Raw genomic sequence first — 19,206 nt, 5'->3', positions numbered from 1 at the left:
ACACACACACACACACACACACACACACACACACACACACACACACAATTTTTCTTTTTTTATTTTACTATCTTACTTGTTTAAGTTAAACTTATTCTTTGACAGTTACCTACAATATATAATGCATTCTCTTTTCTTTTAATACATTTTTGAGCATTTTATGTATGCATGCAATAAAATATCATCATATCAACCCAGTAACATTCTTCTTTATAGTGGAATGGAAGTCTACTATGTATATATATATATATATATATATATATATATATATATATATATATGTATATACCATATTTTCTTTATATATTTACTTCTGGAGAGATATTTTCCTTTTTTAAAAATTTATTTATTTTTTTATTAATTACAGTTATTATGTCTATTCATCAGTGCTGGTTCCATTTCTTAGGTATTGTGAACTGTGCTGCAATAAACATGGATATACAAACGTCTCTGTGGTTTCTTGACTGCAATCCTCCTGTTACATAGACAGGACTAGTATACCTGCATTATTTGATAATAATACTCTTAGGTTTTGAGAAACACCCACATTGATTTCCACAGTGTCTCCTCCAGTTTTTGTTTCCCTCAATAAATAAGGGTTACTCTCTCTTTATGTCTTTGCCAGAATTAGTTGTCATTTATTTTTTGTGATAGCCATTCTGATTGGGATGAGAAAGAAACTTAAAGTACTTTTAATTTGTTTTTCCTTGATGGCTTAATGTTGGGTATCAGTTTATCTCTTGGTTGAAACATTTCACCTTCCAGGAAAGCTCCATAAGATGGAAGGAAACAGGTCTCATCAGGACTGGCTGCATTGTCTTCCTCTGTGGTCTGGCAAGGCTTCTTCCCCCATCAGGGGAAGGTGATCAAAGAGCCAGCCACTGAGTTAATGTCAGAGACAGCCCCTGTTCCCATTATTAGGGAATCCACTTGGAGACTGAGCTGCCATGGGCTACATCTGTGCAGGGGTTCTGGGTTATCTCAATGCATGGCCCTTGGTTGGAGTACCAGTCTCAGAACAGACCCCCTGGGCAAAGATTTTTTTGGTTCTGTTGCTCTCCTTGTGCAGCTCCTGTCTCCTCCAGGTCTTTCTATCTCTCCCGTCTTTCATGAGATTTCTTGCACTATGCCTAAAGTTTGGCTATGAGTCTCAGCATCTGCTTTGATACCTTGAAGGGTAGATAGAGTCTTTCAGAAGCCTTCTGTGGTAGGTTCCTGTCCTGTTCCCTGCTTTCTCCTTCTTCCGATGTCCATCCTGTTTGCCTTTCTGAATGAGGATTGAGATAAACTAGGGTCAGATGGAAGGGGAGGAGGAACTCCACTATCAGTAGACTGGGAGAGGGGCATGGGAAGAGAAGCGGGAGGGAGGGTGTGATTGGGAGGGGACGAAGGAAGGGGCTTCAGCTGGTATACAAAGTGAATAAACTGTAATTAATAAAAAATAAATTAATAAAAAGGAAAAAGAAGCTCTGACCTTGTTGCAAGAACTATGTCAAATGAGGTATGCATTGAGAGTTTAAATACTCACACCATTCCTAGTTTTCTCTCTGCTTTGTGTTTGAAGTTCGCAAGCCCTCAGATTCTCTGACCATTCTTGCCACTTGTTGACAAGTTACTCAACCAATGATGTGCTTGTATCCCTCAGAACTGTAAGCCCAAATAAACTCTTTTTTTCCATTAAAAAAAAAGATGGAATTCAAAATAGGTTCATGAAGTCCCTAAAACTGAATAGATTCACTGTTCTGCCTTCCAAGAGTAAACAGTAGAGACTGCTGACCATCACTCTCAGACAAGCTAAGATTTTAAAACCTAAGGTAATTCTTGGCTTTACTCTTTATGAACATACTCTTTCATGCCCTGTACCAGAGAACAATGCATGTGTGTGGTGATAATCATTTGCCAAAACCAACGAACACCAAACAATATCTGTCATAAATATTGTAAGTAGTATAGATATTGCTTGCCAATGGTATGTTTGTAGTAGTACATGCTTTGGGGCAGTTGGATTAAATAATATAATCCCTTGTAAAATTCTGTTAAAAGGTTTTTGTTTTGTTTTGTTTTTAATATTACCCATTCCTCCCCAGTGTGCAGTTGAAGATGTGATCTGTTATGGCTACCTCCTGTCATGGTTTCCCTGACCTTGTGAACTCTCCCTGTGGAACCATATGCCAAAATAAATTTTTCTTCTGTAAGTTGCCTTTTATTATGATATTTTACCAGGCAACAGAAATGTAACTAATTCACCTCTCCAGTCTCTGGCTCTTACAATCTTTCTGTTTTCTTCCTCCATGTCTGCAATGTTACATTATCCTAGAGGACAGGGGAAGAAGTATGATAGAGGTACCTGTCCTGGTTGGATGGAGCACTCCATCGTCACTCCTTCTTTGCACTTACAGCTTCTTGTGGATCTCTGTAGCAGTAACCTTTGTTCACTACAGAAAGAAGCTCCTGAGATGTGGGTTGAGAGCTGCCATTTAGAAGGTAGCTGGGCACTACAGCTCCTCATACCTTTGTGTTGATTCTGTTGTGTTCTCCAACTTCTCTGGTATAAGGTGTCTGAGCCTTTTTTTTGGTGGAGTCTTTAAACAGAAGTTAGTACCTTTTTTTTTTTTTCATAGTTCTGTTCCCTTTCTTTGTCTCATTTCTGTCACTAAGACTAGAAGTACTATTCTGAATGAGACTGGACACTGTCTCATTCCTGAATTTAGAAAAAAATGCTTTCAGTTTTTTTCTCAATGCCACATAACATTAGCTATATCATAGTCATAAAAAGCTTTTTTAAATTTTTGAGATATGTTCCTTCTATTTTCAGATTCCTCAAGGCTTTTATCATGAAGTTTAAACTTTGTGCAAGTCTGTTTTTATATCTATTGAGAAGATGATGAGACGTCTCCCTCCTAATTTATTTATGTAGTATATTACATTTATTGATTTATGTGTGTTGAATTAAACTTGTATCTGTGAGATGAAGCCAGCTTGGTCATGTTGTATAACCCTAATGTATGCTTCAATTAGATTTGAAAATATTCTATTAAGCATTTTCTTTTTTTATGTCTGCATCTACCAGGGAAATTGTTTCATAGTTTACGCTCAAGTTCCTGAATTCAATAGAATCTTTGGGAATGTGAGATTTTTAAGGAAAGATTTGAAAGACATACATATCTATGATGCTAAAAGAAGACTTACAATGAGTCTTTATTTTGTATCAGTTAAATCTTAAGTTGATGTGGATCTTGGGGAATCTTAATTATTTCCAGGCATTCCTGTTTAGAGTCCTGATACTGGGCATGCCAGACAATATCTCTCACACTCTGACTGTTACTATGGCTTTTTACGTGTGTATGTGAGTTATTTGTTTTTAATTTCAAAAGACAAATCCAACGTCTTATTGTTAGACAGCCTCTAATCACCTTTATATGCCTTGTACTTATGTTAATATCTCTCAGAGAAAATAGTCATATACAGTACAAAGCTTTAAAATTTTTTTGAGTTAACAAGTTTCTTAAAAGAACATCAGAACGTTTTATAAAAATTATTTATATGCAACAAGAAACAAGTTGTGTGAGAAATCATAAGACTGTTTAATCACACATTTTGATACATTTGTTTTCTGGAACACAGACAAAGACCTCAAAGTGCTCAAGAGATGGGGGGTGTGAGCATGAGGACTATTTCTATTCTTTGTCTTGTAAACAAAGCTCCATTCCCCGCCTTGCCAAATCCCCTAGCTTCATTTCGGAATCTTATTTGTACGATAAAGTTTGAAAATTCCATCTATGTGTTTATATATAGTTTGCAATTAACTCAGAGGCATAGTTGCTTTAGAACAGCAAAATGCATTCTTCTGAAAAGCAGTCTATTTGTCGAAGCTAGACAATTGATGCTCTAACTCATGCTGTGCTATAGAAAGGGGAACTGCTAAAAATAGTTGGCTATAAATGATGTAGGAAATTTGTTGATTGGTTTGCTGGAACTTTTTTCTTCCTCTTCATGATTTTGTAAAAGAACAGCAGACACGAGTTGTAGTAATCTTTTTTTGTCCTTGCTCCCATATTTAGCTCATTGATTGCATCGTTATTCTCCAGGCTCATCTTTCAGAAGCAAGCAGGTATTTTCTCTATCTCTGCATCAGAAGGCAGTGGCTAACAGGAAATGTGTGTTACTTTTTCAGGAACAAGTCAGCCCAATTAAGTTAAATTTGTAAGCAGATTGAGAGAACACAATGGTAATTACAAATCTGAATTGATTGCCTCCTTCCCACCTGAGATGGAGTTTAAGATGCACCAAGGAATCCCAAACAATTTCTTGATAAACCACAAAAAAGCATTTCACCTCCTGACTCTCCCCCAACACTTCAAATAGAACTACTCACTTCTTTAATGGGACACAGTGCAGTTCTTTGTCCTATTTTATACCAATGCCTTCTCCTTTTTTTCCCCCAAAGACTCCATTGAAAAATTAATGGTAATATTTATTTTTGATGGTACAAGACCTACATTCATGCATCAAACATTTAGTAATTGCTTTTGCAGAGTGAATGCTATGTTCTGTTTTTAAGAGAGAATCTGCTTTTGCCCAGTGTATCCAGACAATGGGCTGGACTAGAAGGAATGAAGCTTAGCTGGGCAGGGGGGTCATGCAAGTTCTTCATTAATGATGGGTGTGGAAGAAACAGCCTTCTCTGAGATGGTTTTCAGTGAAATATCTGCTGTTAATTATTAATATTTGTTATTGATATATGTTTTGGTTATATAGCAATTATTCCTAAACCAGCTCTACACCCAAATCACCACAGAGAGAGTAGGATTTACTTAATTAACCTAGAGCACAATGTTGGGCCATAGGTACTCTATCCTAAACCACCAAGCTCACATAGTTTCCTCCCATTCAGATTTCCCACATTATACTTGCTTTTAGTCATATCTTAGGTCTGGTTCATCTCTCCTCATAGTTCTAAGTCCTCTCCTGCTGATCTCTGCTCTCTGTCTCCCCCACTTGCTTCCTTCTCCTCCCCTCTGGACCAGGATGTCCCACCCTATTCTCCATTGCTCAGCGTTGGCTGGTTGTTTAATTGACAACATAGAGGACAAATGGTGGCATGTTTACACAAACTTGTGTAAACAATGTGATGCACTGTCCTGATTGAAACCAGATAGTGAGATAGAGAAATCAGCATTTGAATGAACAAGGGAAAATTGTATACATTCCACAAGAACATTATACCAACACATCTCTCTTTCCTTAGGTAAATAAGGGCCTTATAAGCCTAAGGGAGTGAGTAGTTAAAGGTATTCAGAGTAAGTATAATCAGTGGCTGGGGTCAAGTTGCTGGGGATGCTTCATTTGCATGAAGAGGAATTTTAGGTGCTATAATATAAACTGGACACGCCCTTATAAAAGAGGGAGGAGGTTTAATCCTGAAACCTGGAGACCAGGCTACACCACTACTTCAAAAGTCACAGAGGCAGCGTGGTACAGGCTACATGTGCCAGGATACTCAGGCTCAGAGCAAGGAGGGAGCAGTCTTACTTCTGATAGTCTCAGGACAAGATTTTTGGGGTTGGGGTGCATCTAGACTTCACTCTTGCTCCAGGCTGGCTTCCCGAGTCACTCAGCTTTCTGGTCTCACATGGCATGCCATACAGAATTCAGACATGCTACAACCCTCGGAAAGTGTCAAGTAAGAAAAACCTGAGAGGCAAGCAATGTGACATTTGAGAGCTTACCAATATTCTGCAGCAACAACTCTAGGAAACCACATAAACTAGGAACAGTGGTGAAAACAATAATAAGGAAAACTAGGTTTGAATATTAGTATCACAGATTTTTATCTTTTTAGCTAGCTCTTTCTCCTGCCTTCTGGAATTGGGGAAAAATTGATACATATATAAAAATGGGAAAATTGAAGACAAATAGTGATTGAATTTATTTATGACTGCTTCTAAATTTCAGCAACACCAAAGCAAACAGAAAGTCTAAAATGATCCCACCACAGCTAACTCCTGTTCCGGATTCCCTTCAGAACTCCATGGAAGAGACTAACTTCAAGAAATATTATGTAACAGAAGTTTTCCTTTACCCAGCAGCTTTTCATTTGAAGTGCTTTAATTTTGGTCATGCTTATGTGTTTCTGGACACTAGATTCTCCTTCATAATCCAGTTTTGTATTTGCAACTTCCCAATAGAACCTCCCATGTCACAGCTATAATCAACAGTCCAATTTTTCTTAGAAACACATATTCAAAACTACATGTACAGACAAGATGCAAATGTAAAACAATGTATAATTAGAAGATGAATTTATCAGGTAGCACCTGAGACTAGATGATGATATAACAGTGTGAGTAGCTTTCAATGGTTCTATTTACCAAATTCTTACAGTTCCAGCCTAAAAGCACCCAGTAGGCAATCAAGAGTCCAAGGAATTCCCTAGCTACATAGCAAGGTTTTGTCTCAAAGTTATTATTTTAATTATTATTTGGTCTTATTTATTATTATTTCTTTTAATTATTTTTAGTTATGAATGTGTATGTATCTTTGTGGGGTGAGCACAAGTTTCTGCAGAAGCTAGAGCCACCAGATTTTCTAGAGCTGGAATAATAGGCAGCTGTGTACTGCCTCAGGTATGTCCTGGGAACTGAACTCTTAAGTGCTAGGCCATCTCTACCACCCTCAAAAGTATTTTTCTACAATGAATCATTGCTAACATATGAAACAGGGAAAATATTTTAAAAAATGTAGTTACATATTTTCTTATTTTCCTTCTTTTTGGACATGACTACAATAAAATGTATCTGTAGGTTTCTTTCAGATTGTAGACTTTGAAAAGTCAAACAGAGTTCATTGAGGTTGGGAACAAAAAGAGACCTAGGGTCTGAATGGCTCACACACTTGGAGTAGAACAAGTTAAGTTATGTAGGCTTAGTTTTTTTGACCAAACCTACTTTATTTGGGGCTGTTAAGCACCTTTATCTCCCTTCCACCCCACCCCCAACCCTAAATCCTTAGGTAGGAGATTAATAGAGAAAAGGGCTGTAGACCTTTCTTATCTACTTTTTGCTGATTAAGGTCAATGGGTCTTTAAGGGATTACCAAACTCAGTTGTTAGCAGTCCAGGCCAAAGGCCAACACCAAGCAGCAACACAAAGTCAGCAAAAGTCACAAGACTCAGTTGGATTGCCCACAGAAGCTCTACAGAACATTTTTGTCTGCGAAGTCAAGTGTTGAAGCACAAAGATCAGTGCATCAATGTCGATCCAAAGAGTGATGTCTTACTCTGTATATGTACTCCCCTCAAAGTCCACCCACAGATGTTGGCCAAAGTCATGCCCCTCACATAAGAGAACAAAATATCAGATACCCTCACACAAGCCAACCTATGGTGAAACATCACATGCCAGCTTGCAGCAAGATATCACATGATGAACTGAGCCCAGAAACTTCCACTTCAAAGTGGCAAGTGCATTGACTCTGGATCCCAGGCCAAGAGGAATGGCTTCATTCATATTATGCAACAGAACTCAGATATAACATGGTAGAAAATACAGGCAATGTCAACTCTGGATTTGAACTACTCAGGATGGATTTCCATCTTTGTGACAAACCAGATCCTGTGCAATTTGCCCAATATCTCTGTGCTTTGGGTTTCCTTGAAGTGTTGTTCTGAAATGATTAACTGCACAAACAGCAGACCATTGAACAGAGCCCAGGTGCCTCAATGTTGGTTGCTGCCATTTTGTACTGTTCATCTGGTCAAGCATTCCTTAACACGTACAGGTGTGACCCCCTGACACAGACCCCATGGAGGGAGAATTGCAGAAGAAGAGGAGGTGGCAGTGATGAAAGGGTTAAAATGTAAATGCCTCATATTAATTGTTCCCTGAGTTCTTAGAGCACATTGTACCTTAGAGCACCATGTACCTTGTACATTGTTTTGAGGTTTAGGAAGAAATTCTTTCCAGCAGCCCTTCTCTGCTACACAATGACTGTTTCTGAAGCAAGAAACACTCTCTCCTGTGCAGACTTTGTAGGCTGACTGCCCACTTTCCTACTTTGCTAAAGGCAGAGAGTAGGAGGACAGGGGTATGCGTGGGCATGCTTGAACACTAAAGAATAAACGGAGCAACCTCAAATGGCATTCACTTTTTTTTGTTTTCTTTCTCTTGCTTTGAAATCAAATTTCTCACTGGCCTGGAACTCACCAAGCCATCTAAGGTGGATTGGTGCACAAACCTCAGGGATCTGCTTGACTTTTTGCTTCCCAGTTCTTAGATTACAAGCATGTGCTCTGCTGGGCTGCTTATATGTGGGTGATGGGTATGAAACTCATGTCTTCATGTTTACAAGGGAAATCATTTTCCCCTGGAGCCATCTCTCCACCCCATGTATTTCAGCTTTTAGTAGCTTGTAGAGACATATCATTAACAGTATTTGAAGGCCAGAATACTTCCTAGTTCAAAAGAATATTAGCTGGGCAAAAGAGACAAAGAAAGCAAAACCTTAGCTTGTTTCAGTGTATTGATGTTGTGAGAGCTTGAAAGAGGTGCTGGCAGTTACATTTGTTGTCCACTTTCTTTTTTGTTTGTGTTTCAAGACAGGGTTTCTCTGTGTAGCCCTGGATGTCTTGGACTTACTTTACTTTGAAGACCAGGCCGGCCTCAAACTCACAGAGATACTCCTGCCTCTGCTTTCCCAAATGGGATTACAGGCTTCCACTTTCATTCTTCTTTAAAATTCTTATTTTTAATTTATTTGTTCACTTTACATCCTGGTTGTAGCCCCCCCTTCCTCCTTCCCTCCCAGTCCCATACTCCCTCCCTTATCCACCCTTCCCTATTCCTCAGTATAAGGGAGCCCCACTACCCACACATCCCAGCTCGTATATTCACATGAGAACTGAGGTCATCCTCTTTCCCTGTGGCTGGGTAAGAAAGTGGAGCTCTTGTCACCTCTAAGTCCTTTTTCCCCCCACCCCAACTTTTCCACTAGACTCTCCATGCTTTGCCCAGTGTTGGGTTGGGAGTCTCAGCATCTGTATCAAACTGTTGCTGGCTGGAGCCTCTCAGAGGACAACTCTGATAGGCTCCCGACTGCAAGCATAGCTCTCTTCCAAGGAGTAAGTCATGGGTTGGGCCCGGCATTGGTTGGACATTCCCTTAATCTCTGCTCTAGCTGTTCTATCTTTGTCCCTGCAGGTCTTGTAGGTGGGGGTAAATTTTGGATTGAAGTTTTTGTGGGCGGGTTGGTATTCTCCTCCCTCCACTAGGAGTCTTGTCTAGTTAGAGGGTGTCCTCTTCAGTCTCCATGGGCCCTGCTACTAAGAGTCTCAGCTATAGTGCCCCTTGTATACAGTTTCATTTATTTTATTTTATTTTTCCAGTTTCATTTTTAATGTGCAGGAAAAAAAATGCACTTAAAACTCCATTGCATAGGGTATAAGAGATGGCTCAGAGATTAAGAATACTGATTGTTCTTCCAGAGCAGGTCCTGGATTTGATTCCCAGCACCCAGTTCCAGGGGATCCTATACCCTCTCTGACACCAAAGACTGAGCACACACATAGTCCGCAGATGTACATGCAGGCAACCTACTCACACATATAAAATGAATAAATACAGAAAACCCCTTTATTTCTTGAAGTAGTGGTGAGAGCATTTGCTGCACTTGTAGATCTAAGTTTAGCTCTGAGTACCTATTTGGAGAGACACAAACCTGCTTATAAATCCAATTCAAGGAGACGTGGTGACCTCTCTGGCCTCCATGGGAACCTGCATTTATATGCACATAACACCCCCATACTGATGATTAAAAATAATAAAATACAGATTAAAAAATCCATCTTCTATCTTTCGGAAAATCTCTAATCTTGAACATTTTCATGTAGAGTGTATGTGTGCGTGTGTATGTGCGTGCGTGTGTGTGTGTGTGTGTGTGTGTGCATGAGAAAGGGGGGAATAATTATCTTTAAAATAGTGTTTGGAGTCTAACTCTTTCTTTTGTTAGATATTCTGCGGCCATTTCTTGCTCTGAAGACTAGATTTCCCAGCCAAATGTTGAGCGCATTCCTTTGGTTGGTTTTCCTACCAGAAACAAACAAATCGAAAAGGGTATAAACAAACGAAAATCAGAGTATGAAAACATAAAATATTTTATAAAGTATAGGATTTCTCTTTGAAGGCCTGATGAGACAATAAAGAATATCTATTAACCACGAGAACAATGCATAGATTGGTATTAGGTGAGGCTGGTCTTTGGATGGGAGTCACATAGTCTTTTTACAATACATTGTTATCTTCTGTCTTTGTTTTCTTTCCCCATGATACTTTCTCCAACCATTATCAATTTATAAAAGAATAATGATTCTTGTTCTTCTAGTTCCTGCTATCATATCTTTAGGAAGTTATCTTTTACCCCAAAGAGTACAGCGAGATCTTGTCTATCTTCCTTCCTTCCTTCCTTCCTTCCTTCCTTCCTTCCTTCCTTCCTTCCTTCCTTCCTTCCTCCCTCCCTCCCTCCCTCTCTCCCCCTCCCTTCCCCTCTCTCTCTCTTTCTTTCTTTTCTTTTTACAGACAGATTTTTATTTTAAACTCTGATCTACCAAGTTAGTTTCCTACCAACTCGGGGAGCAGAGGCCTTCATTGGCTTCACAATCTTTTCTTTAGGTGCTGCCTTTGTGGGGGCCTTGGCAGAAGTCATTGCTGTCTTCTTTGATGCCTGCCTAGCCTTTTTTGCTTCCTTGGCAGCCTTGAGAGCCTGCACTTGCTGAGCTTCTAACTTCTGGTTTCTGATTCATCTTGGCCGTTATATCAGCAAGAGATGCACCAGTGATGTCCCGCTGGAATTTGACTGTGGGGCGGGTTCTTTTCTTTTGAATTCCTTCCCACTGTCCATTCTTGTGTTTTTTTCTGTAGAGGACATTTCCGTTTATCTGCCAAGGATTCCTTTTGGAAAGAAATGCGGACTCGCATTTTGAATTAAGAAACTGGAAAACCTGTTTTCTTCTTCTTCTGATGTTCATCCTCTTTGCCTTTCAGGATAGGGATTGAGCATTTTAGTTAGGGTCCTCTCTTTTGCTTAGTTTGTTTAGATATACCGATTTTAGTGGGTTTATCCTATGTTGTATGTTTATATGAGTGAGTATATACCGTGTGTGTCTTTTTGCTTCTGGGACAACTCACTCAGGATGATCCTTTCCAGGTCCCACCATTTACCTGCAAATTTCATGATTTCCTTATTTTTCATTGCTGAGTAATATTCCATTGTATAGATGTACCACAATTTCTGCATCCATTCTTCAGTTGAGGGGCATCTGGGTTGTTTCCAGCTTCTGGCTATTACAAATAAAGCTGCTACAAATATGGTTGAGCAAATGAACCTGCTACAGAGGGCCTCTGAAAGCCAGAAGAAGAAAACAGGAAACAACCTAGGAACCTGCCACAGAGGGCCTCTGAAAGCCTCTGCCCTGCAGACTATCAAAGCAGATGCTGAGCCTGATGGCCAACTGTCAGGCAGAGTGAATGGAATTTTATGTAAGAAGCGGGAAATAGCAAGAGCTGAAGAAGACAGGAACTCCACAAGGAGAGCAACAGAACAAGAAAATTTGAACACAGGGAACTTCCCAGAAAATCATACTCCAACCAAGGACTATTCATGGAAATAACCTAGAACCCCTGCACAGATGTAGCCCATGGCAGTTCAGTTTCCAAGTGGGTTACATAGTAATTGGAAGAGGGACTGCCTCTGACATAATCTGATTGGCCTGCTCTTTGATCACCTCCCCCTGAGGGGGGAGCAGCCTTACCAGGCCACAGAAGATGACAATGCAGCCACTTCTGATGAGAACTAATAGTCTAAGATCAGAAAGGAAAGGAGAACCTCCCCTATCAGTGGACTTGGGGAGGGACATGCATGCAGAAAGGGGAGGAAGGGTGGGATCAGGAGGGGAGAAGGGAGGGGCTTATGGGGGGTACAAAATGAATAAAGTGTAATTAATAATAATAATAATTATTAAAAAAAGAAAGAAATTGAAGAAGATGTCAGGAGATGGAAAAACTTCACATGTTCATCGATTGGTAGGATTAATACAGTAAAAATGGCTTTCTTACTTAAAAAAAAAATCTATTCCCCAAAAGCTGAAAATTCATAGAAGAAAATGCATGGGATGAGGTTAAGGAAGATAATAAAAGACAATAAATGTTTGTAAAGAAAAAAAAAAAAGAAACTGGAAAACCTTCCAGTTGGTCCTGGTGTAGTGCCGCCTGTGTCCAGGGTGGATCTTGTACTCGCTGAAATTGCATAGCTCAACCTTCAAAATGATAGCTGCCGGCCTGTCAGAGGAAAGATGTTGAAGAGCGTGAGGTATTTTCATAAACAAATATAGAAATTCCTCTGATAGCTTCTAAAATAATTACGTAAATATCCTTAATTTTATCAGTTGGCAGCACTGCAGTGAAGTCTGATTAAGAATTTAAGTGACAAAAAATATTCTGCAACTATTTCCTGTTACATTTCCTGTTTGTACCTCCAACACCCAGTTTGTCCCCATCTATAACCTGATTATCGCCTAACGCACTCCTCCTCTTCAACAGATCCGGCGTCACTTCAAAGTTCAGTTCTTCAGATCATCTGGGTTTGAAGCACTATATGAGCTTGTTCTTAATGAGAGCGGACCTCCTCCAGATCCCAAGCAGCATCCCAGGATGCAACAGAACACAACATTAGTCCACCTGGAGATGCACAGATAGGTAACAACTGAGGAGCTGCATTCATCAGTCTTGCTAATGAGCTCGCAGCTGGCCTCTCTGGTGTGACACCCTGCTAGCCTTGATCTTTGTGGGGAAGAACCAGTGCTGGGATTCCGTGGATGTCCCCAAATGGATTTAATTAGAATTTTCCAGGATAGAATTAAATGTTCAGTTTTTAGCTTAATGATGATGTTTGGACCATAAACAGCAGATTTCTGCACAGTTGAGGTAATTATGTGGGCAGAGGTGAGAGTGGTAAGAAGTTTCCCAGCCTCTAATGGAATTACTCACCTGAACAGAAAAGTTGCCTTGTTTATATTCGACTACTCCTTATAAATCTGTTTGTGCCTTTTGTTTGTGCCTGTTTGTGCCTGTTTTTTTTCCTCAAACATTAATTTATAGTATTCTTCTTTTCATAAGAAACATTGTTAAAAGGTAGTTGAAGAAAGTCAAAGGAAGATAGATTTCTTCTTTTTTTTTTAACTTTTGGACTTTCTTTTTTTTAAATTAAATTTATTATTATTTTTCTTTTTTCCTTCTTTAATTTTACTTTTAATATTAATTACAGTTTATTTACTTTGTATCCCAACTGTAGCCCTCTCCCTCATTCCCTCCCAATCCCACTCTCCATCCCTCATTTATTTTTTATAATTTATTCACTTTACATCGGTTCGTATCCCCCTCCCTAAGCGGGAGGGGCTGAGCCCTCCCCCCATATCTGACCTCAGCCTATCAAGTCTCATTAGGATTCCTTTTATCTTCTTCTGTGGCCTGGCAATCCCCCTCCAACACATAGACCAGTGGGAAGTGACCAAAGAGAACGCAATAGAGTTCATGTCGGAGACAGCCCCTGTTCCCCTCACTAGGGAACTCACATGGATATTGACTGGAGCAGAAACATTTAAAGAAATGCTCAACATCCTTAGTCATCAGGGAAATGGAAATCAAAACAACTTTGAGATTCCATCTTACACTGATCAGAATGGCTAAGATCAAATAGCCAGAATCTGGAAACAACCTAGATTCCCCTCAACTGAAGAATGAATAAAGAAATTGTGGTACATCCTCACAATGGAATCCTATTTAGCTATTGAAACCAATGAAATTTGCAGGCAAATTGATAGAACTAGAAAAGATCATCCTGAGTGAGGTAACCCAGAATCAGAAAGACACGCATGGTTTATACTCACTTATATGTGGGTATTTGCCATATAATACGGGATAACTATAATAAAATCCACAGACCCAAAGATGCTAAATAACAAGGAGGATCCTAGGGAGGATGCTTAATTCTCATTCAGAAGGGAAAATAGAATAGACACCTGAAGCAGTTGAAGAAAGCCTACCATAGATGTTCTCTGAAAGACTCCATCCAGCAGGGGGATCAAAGTGGATGCTAAGACTCAAAGCCAAACTCTGGGCACAGTGCAGAAAGTCTTACAGAAGAGTGGGAATAGAAGGACCTGGAGGGGACAGGAGCATCATAGGAAGATACATTTCTTAGTCATTGCCTTTCTGATCTCTGTACACAGAAAAAAAAAACATGAGAAATATATTTTAGTGATATTCATTACACTAAAATCACTAAAATATATTTTAGTGGTATTCAAGGTACACAAGGAATCTGGAAAACAAAGCATAGTAATAAAATGAAAATATGATGATTTCAAGCATGCTGATTTTTTCTAGTTAAAATAATGATGAATCAGTTAATCTTTCAAAAACATCCCTCTGATCATTGAAACTTCTCTAGTGTCCAAACTGTGGGTGGAGTATTCTGATCCCTTTTATTCAATCAATGATTGGATGATCTTGCATTTTTAGGAAGTCCTGGATATTAAAATAACTAGATAGAGCAAGAAAAAGACCTGATAATTTCAGTTTTTGAAATATAAAATAGCAGCCATTTCAAAAGGATCAATTTAACAGAATTGCAAACTTAATAAAATAATAAGAAAAATTGGATCATAAAATTTGATAATCATAGCCTTTTATTGTTATTTTTCATTATCATTTATTACAATTTATTCAATTTGTATCCCAGCTGTGGCCCCCTCCCTTGTCTCCTCCCAATCCCACCCTCCCTCCTTCTTCTCCCCTACCCCCCTTCCCTCTTCCACTGATAGGGGAGGTCCTCCTCCCCTTCTATTTGACCCTAGCCTATCAGGTCTCATCAGGACTGGTTGCATTGTCTTCCTCTGTGGCCTGGCAAGGCTGCACCCTTCAGGGGGAGGTGACCAGAGAGCCTGTCACTGAGTTCATGCCAGAGACAGCCTCTTCTCCCATTAGTAGGGAACCCTCTTGGATATTGAGTCTAAATTATAGCCCTTTTATGGCATAAGATCAATACAATCAGTACATAGATGACAACATTACTTTTTTCTTTTTTTGCATTTTTATTAATTATTATTATTTATTACAATTTATTCACTTTGTATCCTGGCTGTGGCCCCCTCCCAAGTCTACTAGGGAACCCACTTGGATAATGAGTCTATGGGCTACATCTACCACAGAGGGCCTCTGAAAGACTCTACTGATCAAGGTATCAAAGCAGAGGCTGAGACTCATAGCCAAACTTTGGGCAGAGTGCAGGGAATCTTATGAAAGAAGGGGTAGATAGAAAGACCTGAAGGGGACAGGAGCTCCAAAAAGAGAACAACAGAGCCAAAAAAAACTGGACCCTTGGGGCCCTGCAGAGAGTGAACCCCAAGGACCATTCAAGGAGAAGACCGAAAACCCCTAAACAGATGTAGCGCATAGACAACATGATTTTTTTACTGTCTCTCCTTCCTAGTTACCAACTGTGTCTTTGCTTAATCCATTATATATGCAGTGTTTCAACTTGGCCAAATGTAAGTATACAGGGTCAAGAACTCTCTTATTCCCTTTTCTTTCTTTGCTTGCTTAAGCCAAAGTCTTACCATATATCCTTGGCTTGACTTTAATTTTCTATGCAGACCAGGCTGGCCTTGAACACACAGAGACCCACTTGCCTCTGCCTCCTGAATATGGGCAACAGTGTGCATCATCATTGGTCTGGCCATATATCATGAAACATTATCTTGAATACTTTTAATCCAATACTTAAGGATCATCTCTTAAGGATGAAAGGATGGAGAGGGGAGTAATGTATAGAAGCTGGCAGGAAATTATTTTCATTTCTTACCTTTTGAATAGCAATACAATTTAAACATCCACATAGCATGAGATTATGATAAATCTCATTCATCATAAGATGACTTGGTAGGTAACATTTAAAGTGGAACTTTAAAGCACGCCCTTTATAAAGGAGCCTTTATAAAGTATACAAGAATTTATAAATTCTATAATTTATAAAGGAGCTATTGCCAAGATTGAGTTCTCAGGAGAAATCCTATAAGATATTTCAGTTAAACCACAGATATAAAATTCAAAGCAATTATACTAGTTTGCCCTCATTTCTGTAGCCAATTACTACAAATGGCAGGCCGGCTTAAACAACAGAAGTGTGTTGCCTCAAAGTTTGGAACATAGATGTCCAAGATCAAGATTGTGGCAGGCTGGTTCAAACTGAGAGCTGTGAAGAAGGCATTTTTCTCATGCCTCTAGTAGTCATTTGTATTCCTTGGCTTGTATAATAAGCATAGCAATAGCGTTGCCTTCAGAACTCTTTCTGTGTGAAGCCTGTGCCTAGATCTTCCCTCTTTCATAAACATAACAGTCTTAGGAGATTAGAGAACTGCCTTCAGTGTTTGCTACATGTACATCCCTGTGGCAAGAACCATGTTGCTTTGAACAATCTGGCAGGGGTCACCTATCCTGGAGCCTTCCTTCTGCCTATGAGCCACTGGATAGGAAACCAGGATGCTATTTGGTATCAAGATGACTCATATGGCCATAATTCCATACTCAACACAGGCTTTCTAGAGGATGTGGTGTGTATACTGACTGTATAGGGGAAAGAGGTAGATGAAAGGCTAAGTGAAGATGTAAAAGCACACTGCAGAGACTCACAAGGCATGTTACTGTTTCCAGCCTTAAACTTGGGACCCTGAGTGCCTTCATGAAGGAGCAATATTCAAGGCTGCTGCTGCAAGCTGCCCATGTGTTAGAACACGTGTCAGTGAAGGAAAGTCCCAACGTTTAAGAGTGCTACTTAATAGTGTAAGCATTTGTACTAGTTACTTTTCTCGTCTCTGGACCAAATGCCTCAGCAGAAATAATTTAGGGAGGAAGCATTTAATTTGGCTTACAGTTTGAGAGGATATAGTCCATCGTGGTGGACAGGGACCTATGGTAGCAGGTGGCCTTGTGTTGGCAGGAAAGAATGGATGGGTCTTTATAAATCTGCTTATGTCTTCCCAGAGCAGAAAACATGGAGATAGGAGTTAGGACAAGGGTATAAAAGCTCAAGACTCACTTCCATTGGTCAACTTCCTTCATCAAGGCTCCACTTCTCAAAGGTTCCACATAGCTTCTCAAACTTGCCCCTAGTAGGGGAACAAGTGTTCAAATGCATGAACCTATGGAGGACACTTCACATCAAAACCATAACAATACTCTCTATTTGTGTATTATTGATGGCTATTTTTTTTTCTGGTAGATGGTGATAAAAGGTTCTAATAAAATGCTTCTGACAAATTTTTGACAAGCTGGAAAAAATTGTCTTGAAGGAACCCTCTTGAAATCCATGGTGGAGTCAGTGCATTCTGAGGCGCAACAGGCTGTATCAGCTTGCATTTTAAGATCTCTCTCTCTCTCTCCTCAGTATTTAGGGAATGGACTGAAAGAAAGAGGAAGTGGTTTTGAGAGAGGCAGCACTGAAGCATCTCTTGCTTCATGCATGTGAAGAAGGACAATGTTTGGATGTGATAGTGTCATGATGGCTAAGGAAAGGTAGATAAGTATGTATCTGCAGACCTTGTTGAACTGAAAACATAAAGACTGATGACTCAAATTATTGGACTTTTACTTGTGGTTTTGATCAGAATGACTCACCAGTTGTTCAGGCTTTCAACCGTTCCTTACAAGTCTTTAGAAATCTTTTGAATTCTTAGTGAAGAATCTCCTTAATAAGATTTGACTTGTTCCCAGACTCTAAAGTGGATCTCCTAGTGTTATGTTTCCATGGTCTTGGCCTTTCCCCAGACTGCTGTCATACAGTTGCTGTCTGTTGCATGCTCAGTTCACATTTGCTCATTCTAATTTTCACCTTTTTCCACCTGCATGAGCTGCTTTGGTTGATTGCATCCTCCCCTTTCCATGTCCTGAGAAACCCAAGGTTCTCATTTTCCATAGAAAATCATTTGGTTAATCAAGTATCAGGAGGTCTTCAATTCCTTTAAAAATTTTTGTTTGTTGTGTCTGTAATGTCATTGCCTTCTAATCCGCTGCCATTTCTTTTCTTTATCATTAATAACAATGTTGAATATTTAATAATGTCACACTCACTCATAGGACTTAGGACATAAACTCTTGTGTGCATGCATACACATGCTTACAGGCCTTATAACTAGAATCACTGCTCTCCTTTAGAAAAATTATTTATTATGGGTATTCGTTACCATCCAATTCTGAATAAGTCTACTAAGCGCAACTTATGTACATTCATATGTTGGGTTACTAATTATTTTCTTCGTTAAATGTATAATTGAATAAAAATTCACCTAAATACTTGAAGTCTACTATTTTCTATTTTATTAACAATATATTACTTTCTGTACATATTTTAATTTTAATAAATTTTAAAATCATACATATCATCTGACTTTTAGTTTTTATTCAAGAATAGAGGAGAGCAAATAAATTACACCCCTAATACATTTTGACTGATTGACAAACAGAACTAATCTACAAATTCTGGTGAACTGTTTGCTGGTGATTACATTTGATGCATGATACTGTGGCTTTTAAGTACCTGTCACCGACTGTTCCATATTTGGTGTGTTCATTGCAACATGTGTTAGTTAGGACTGCATGAAAGAACTAAAAATTAAGAAGAGTAGGCTCTCTGCTTAACAGACGTTTAGAAGGTTGTAACATAATAAACAAGTAAAATTATAAGCATTTAGTATCTCTGAGCTTTCAACTGCACATATTTCCTCGTCATGGACTGTTATATTTTGCTACTAGAGAGGATCATGGCTTCCATATTCTGTCTACTATTCTCCATGATGTCTTTGTACATGCAGGCATCAAAGATTGTCAGCTGTTTATGTAGGAATACATGTGTCATACAAACAGATGTAAGTGTGGGTAAAGCCTAGAAAATTAGGAGACCAAAAGAGGGTAATAGCAGGTGATGAGGAAGGATAAGGAATGGATAAAAGGACACTTGGTGCACAGAAAAGGAAAAGAGACTAAGAAGGAGACAGGTTATAAAAGGTGTGGTCAAGGGTAGGCGTGGGGAGGTGGAGAGAAGGATACACTTGGCTCAAAATGTCATAATGGTATCTAACACTGGACAAAGGGATGGGAGGAT

The 19,206-nt window shown here is 39.3% G+C and overlaps 1 protein-coding gene across 1 annotated transcript in view; it reads right to left on the bottom strand.

Moving 5' to 3' along the window:
• LOC129666449 (60S ribosomal protein L24-like) overlaps window positions 1-18,676 on the bottom strand; it is a 26,402-nt gene extending 7,726 nt beyond the window's left edge. The window contains 5 exon segments of the mRNA XM_055593554.1: window positions 10,617-10,771; window positions 10,773-10,993; window positions 12,233-12,329; window positions 17,146-17,215; window positions 18,643-18,676. Of these exon segments, the coding sequence (XP_055449529.1) occupies window positions 10,617-10,771; window positions 10,773-10,993; window positions 12,233-12,329; window positions 17,146-17,215; window positions 18,643-18,676 (577 nt within the window).
• Between the last annotated feature and the right edge of the window lie 530 nt (window positions 18,677-19,206).

Source organism: Psammomys obesus, unplaced genomic scaffold (genome assembly GCF_907164565.1).
Source record: "Psammomys obesus unplaced genomic scaffold, mPsaObe1.curated_primary_1811, whole genome shotgun sequence".
In the NCBI taxonomy this organism is placed as follows: Eukaryota; Metazoa; Chordata; class Mammalia; order Rodentia; family Muridae; genus Psammomys; species Psammomys obesus.
Note: the sequence above shows the minus strand (reverse complement) of the source record. Positions and strands in the feature narration are given on the sequence as shown.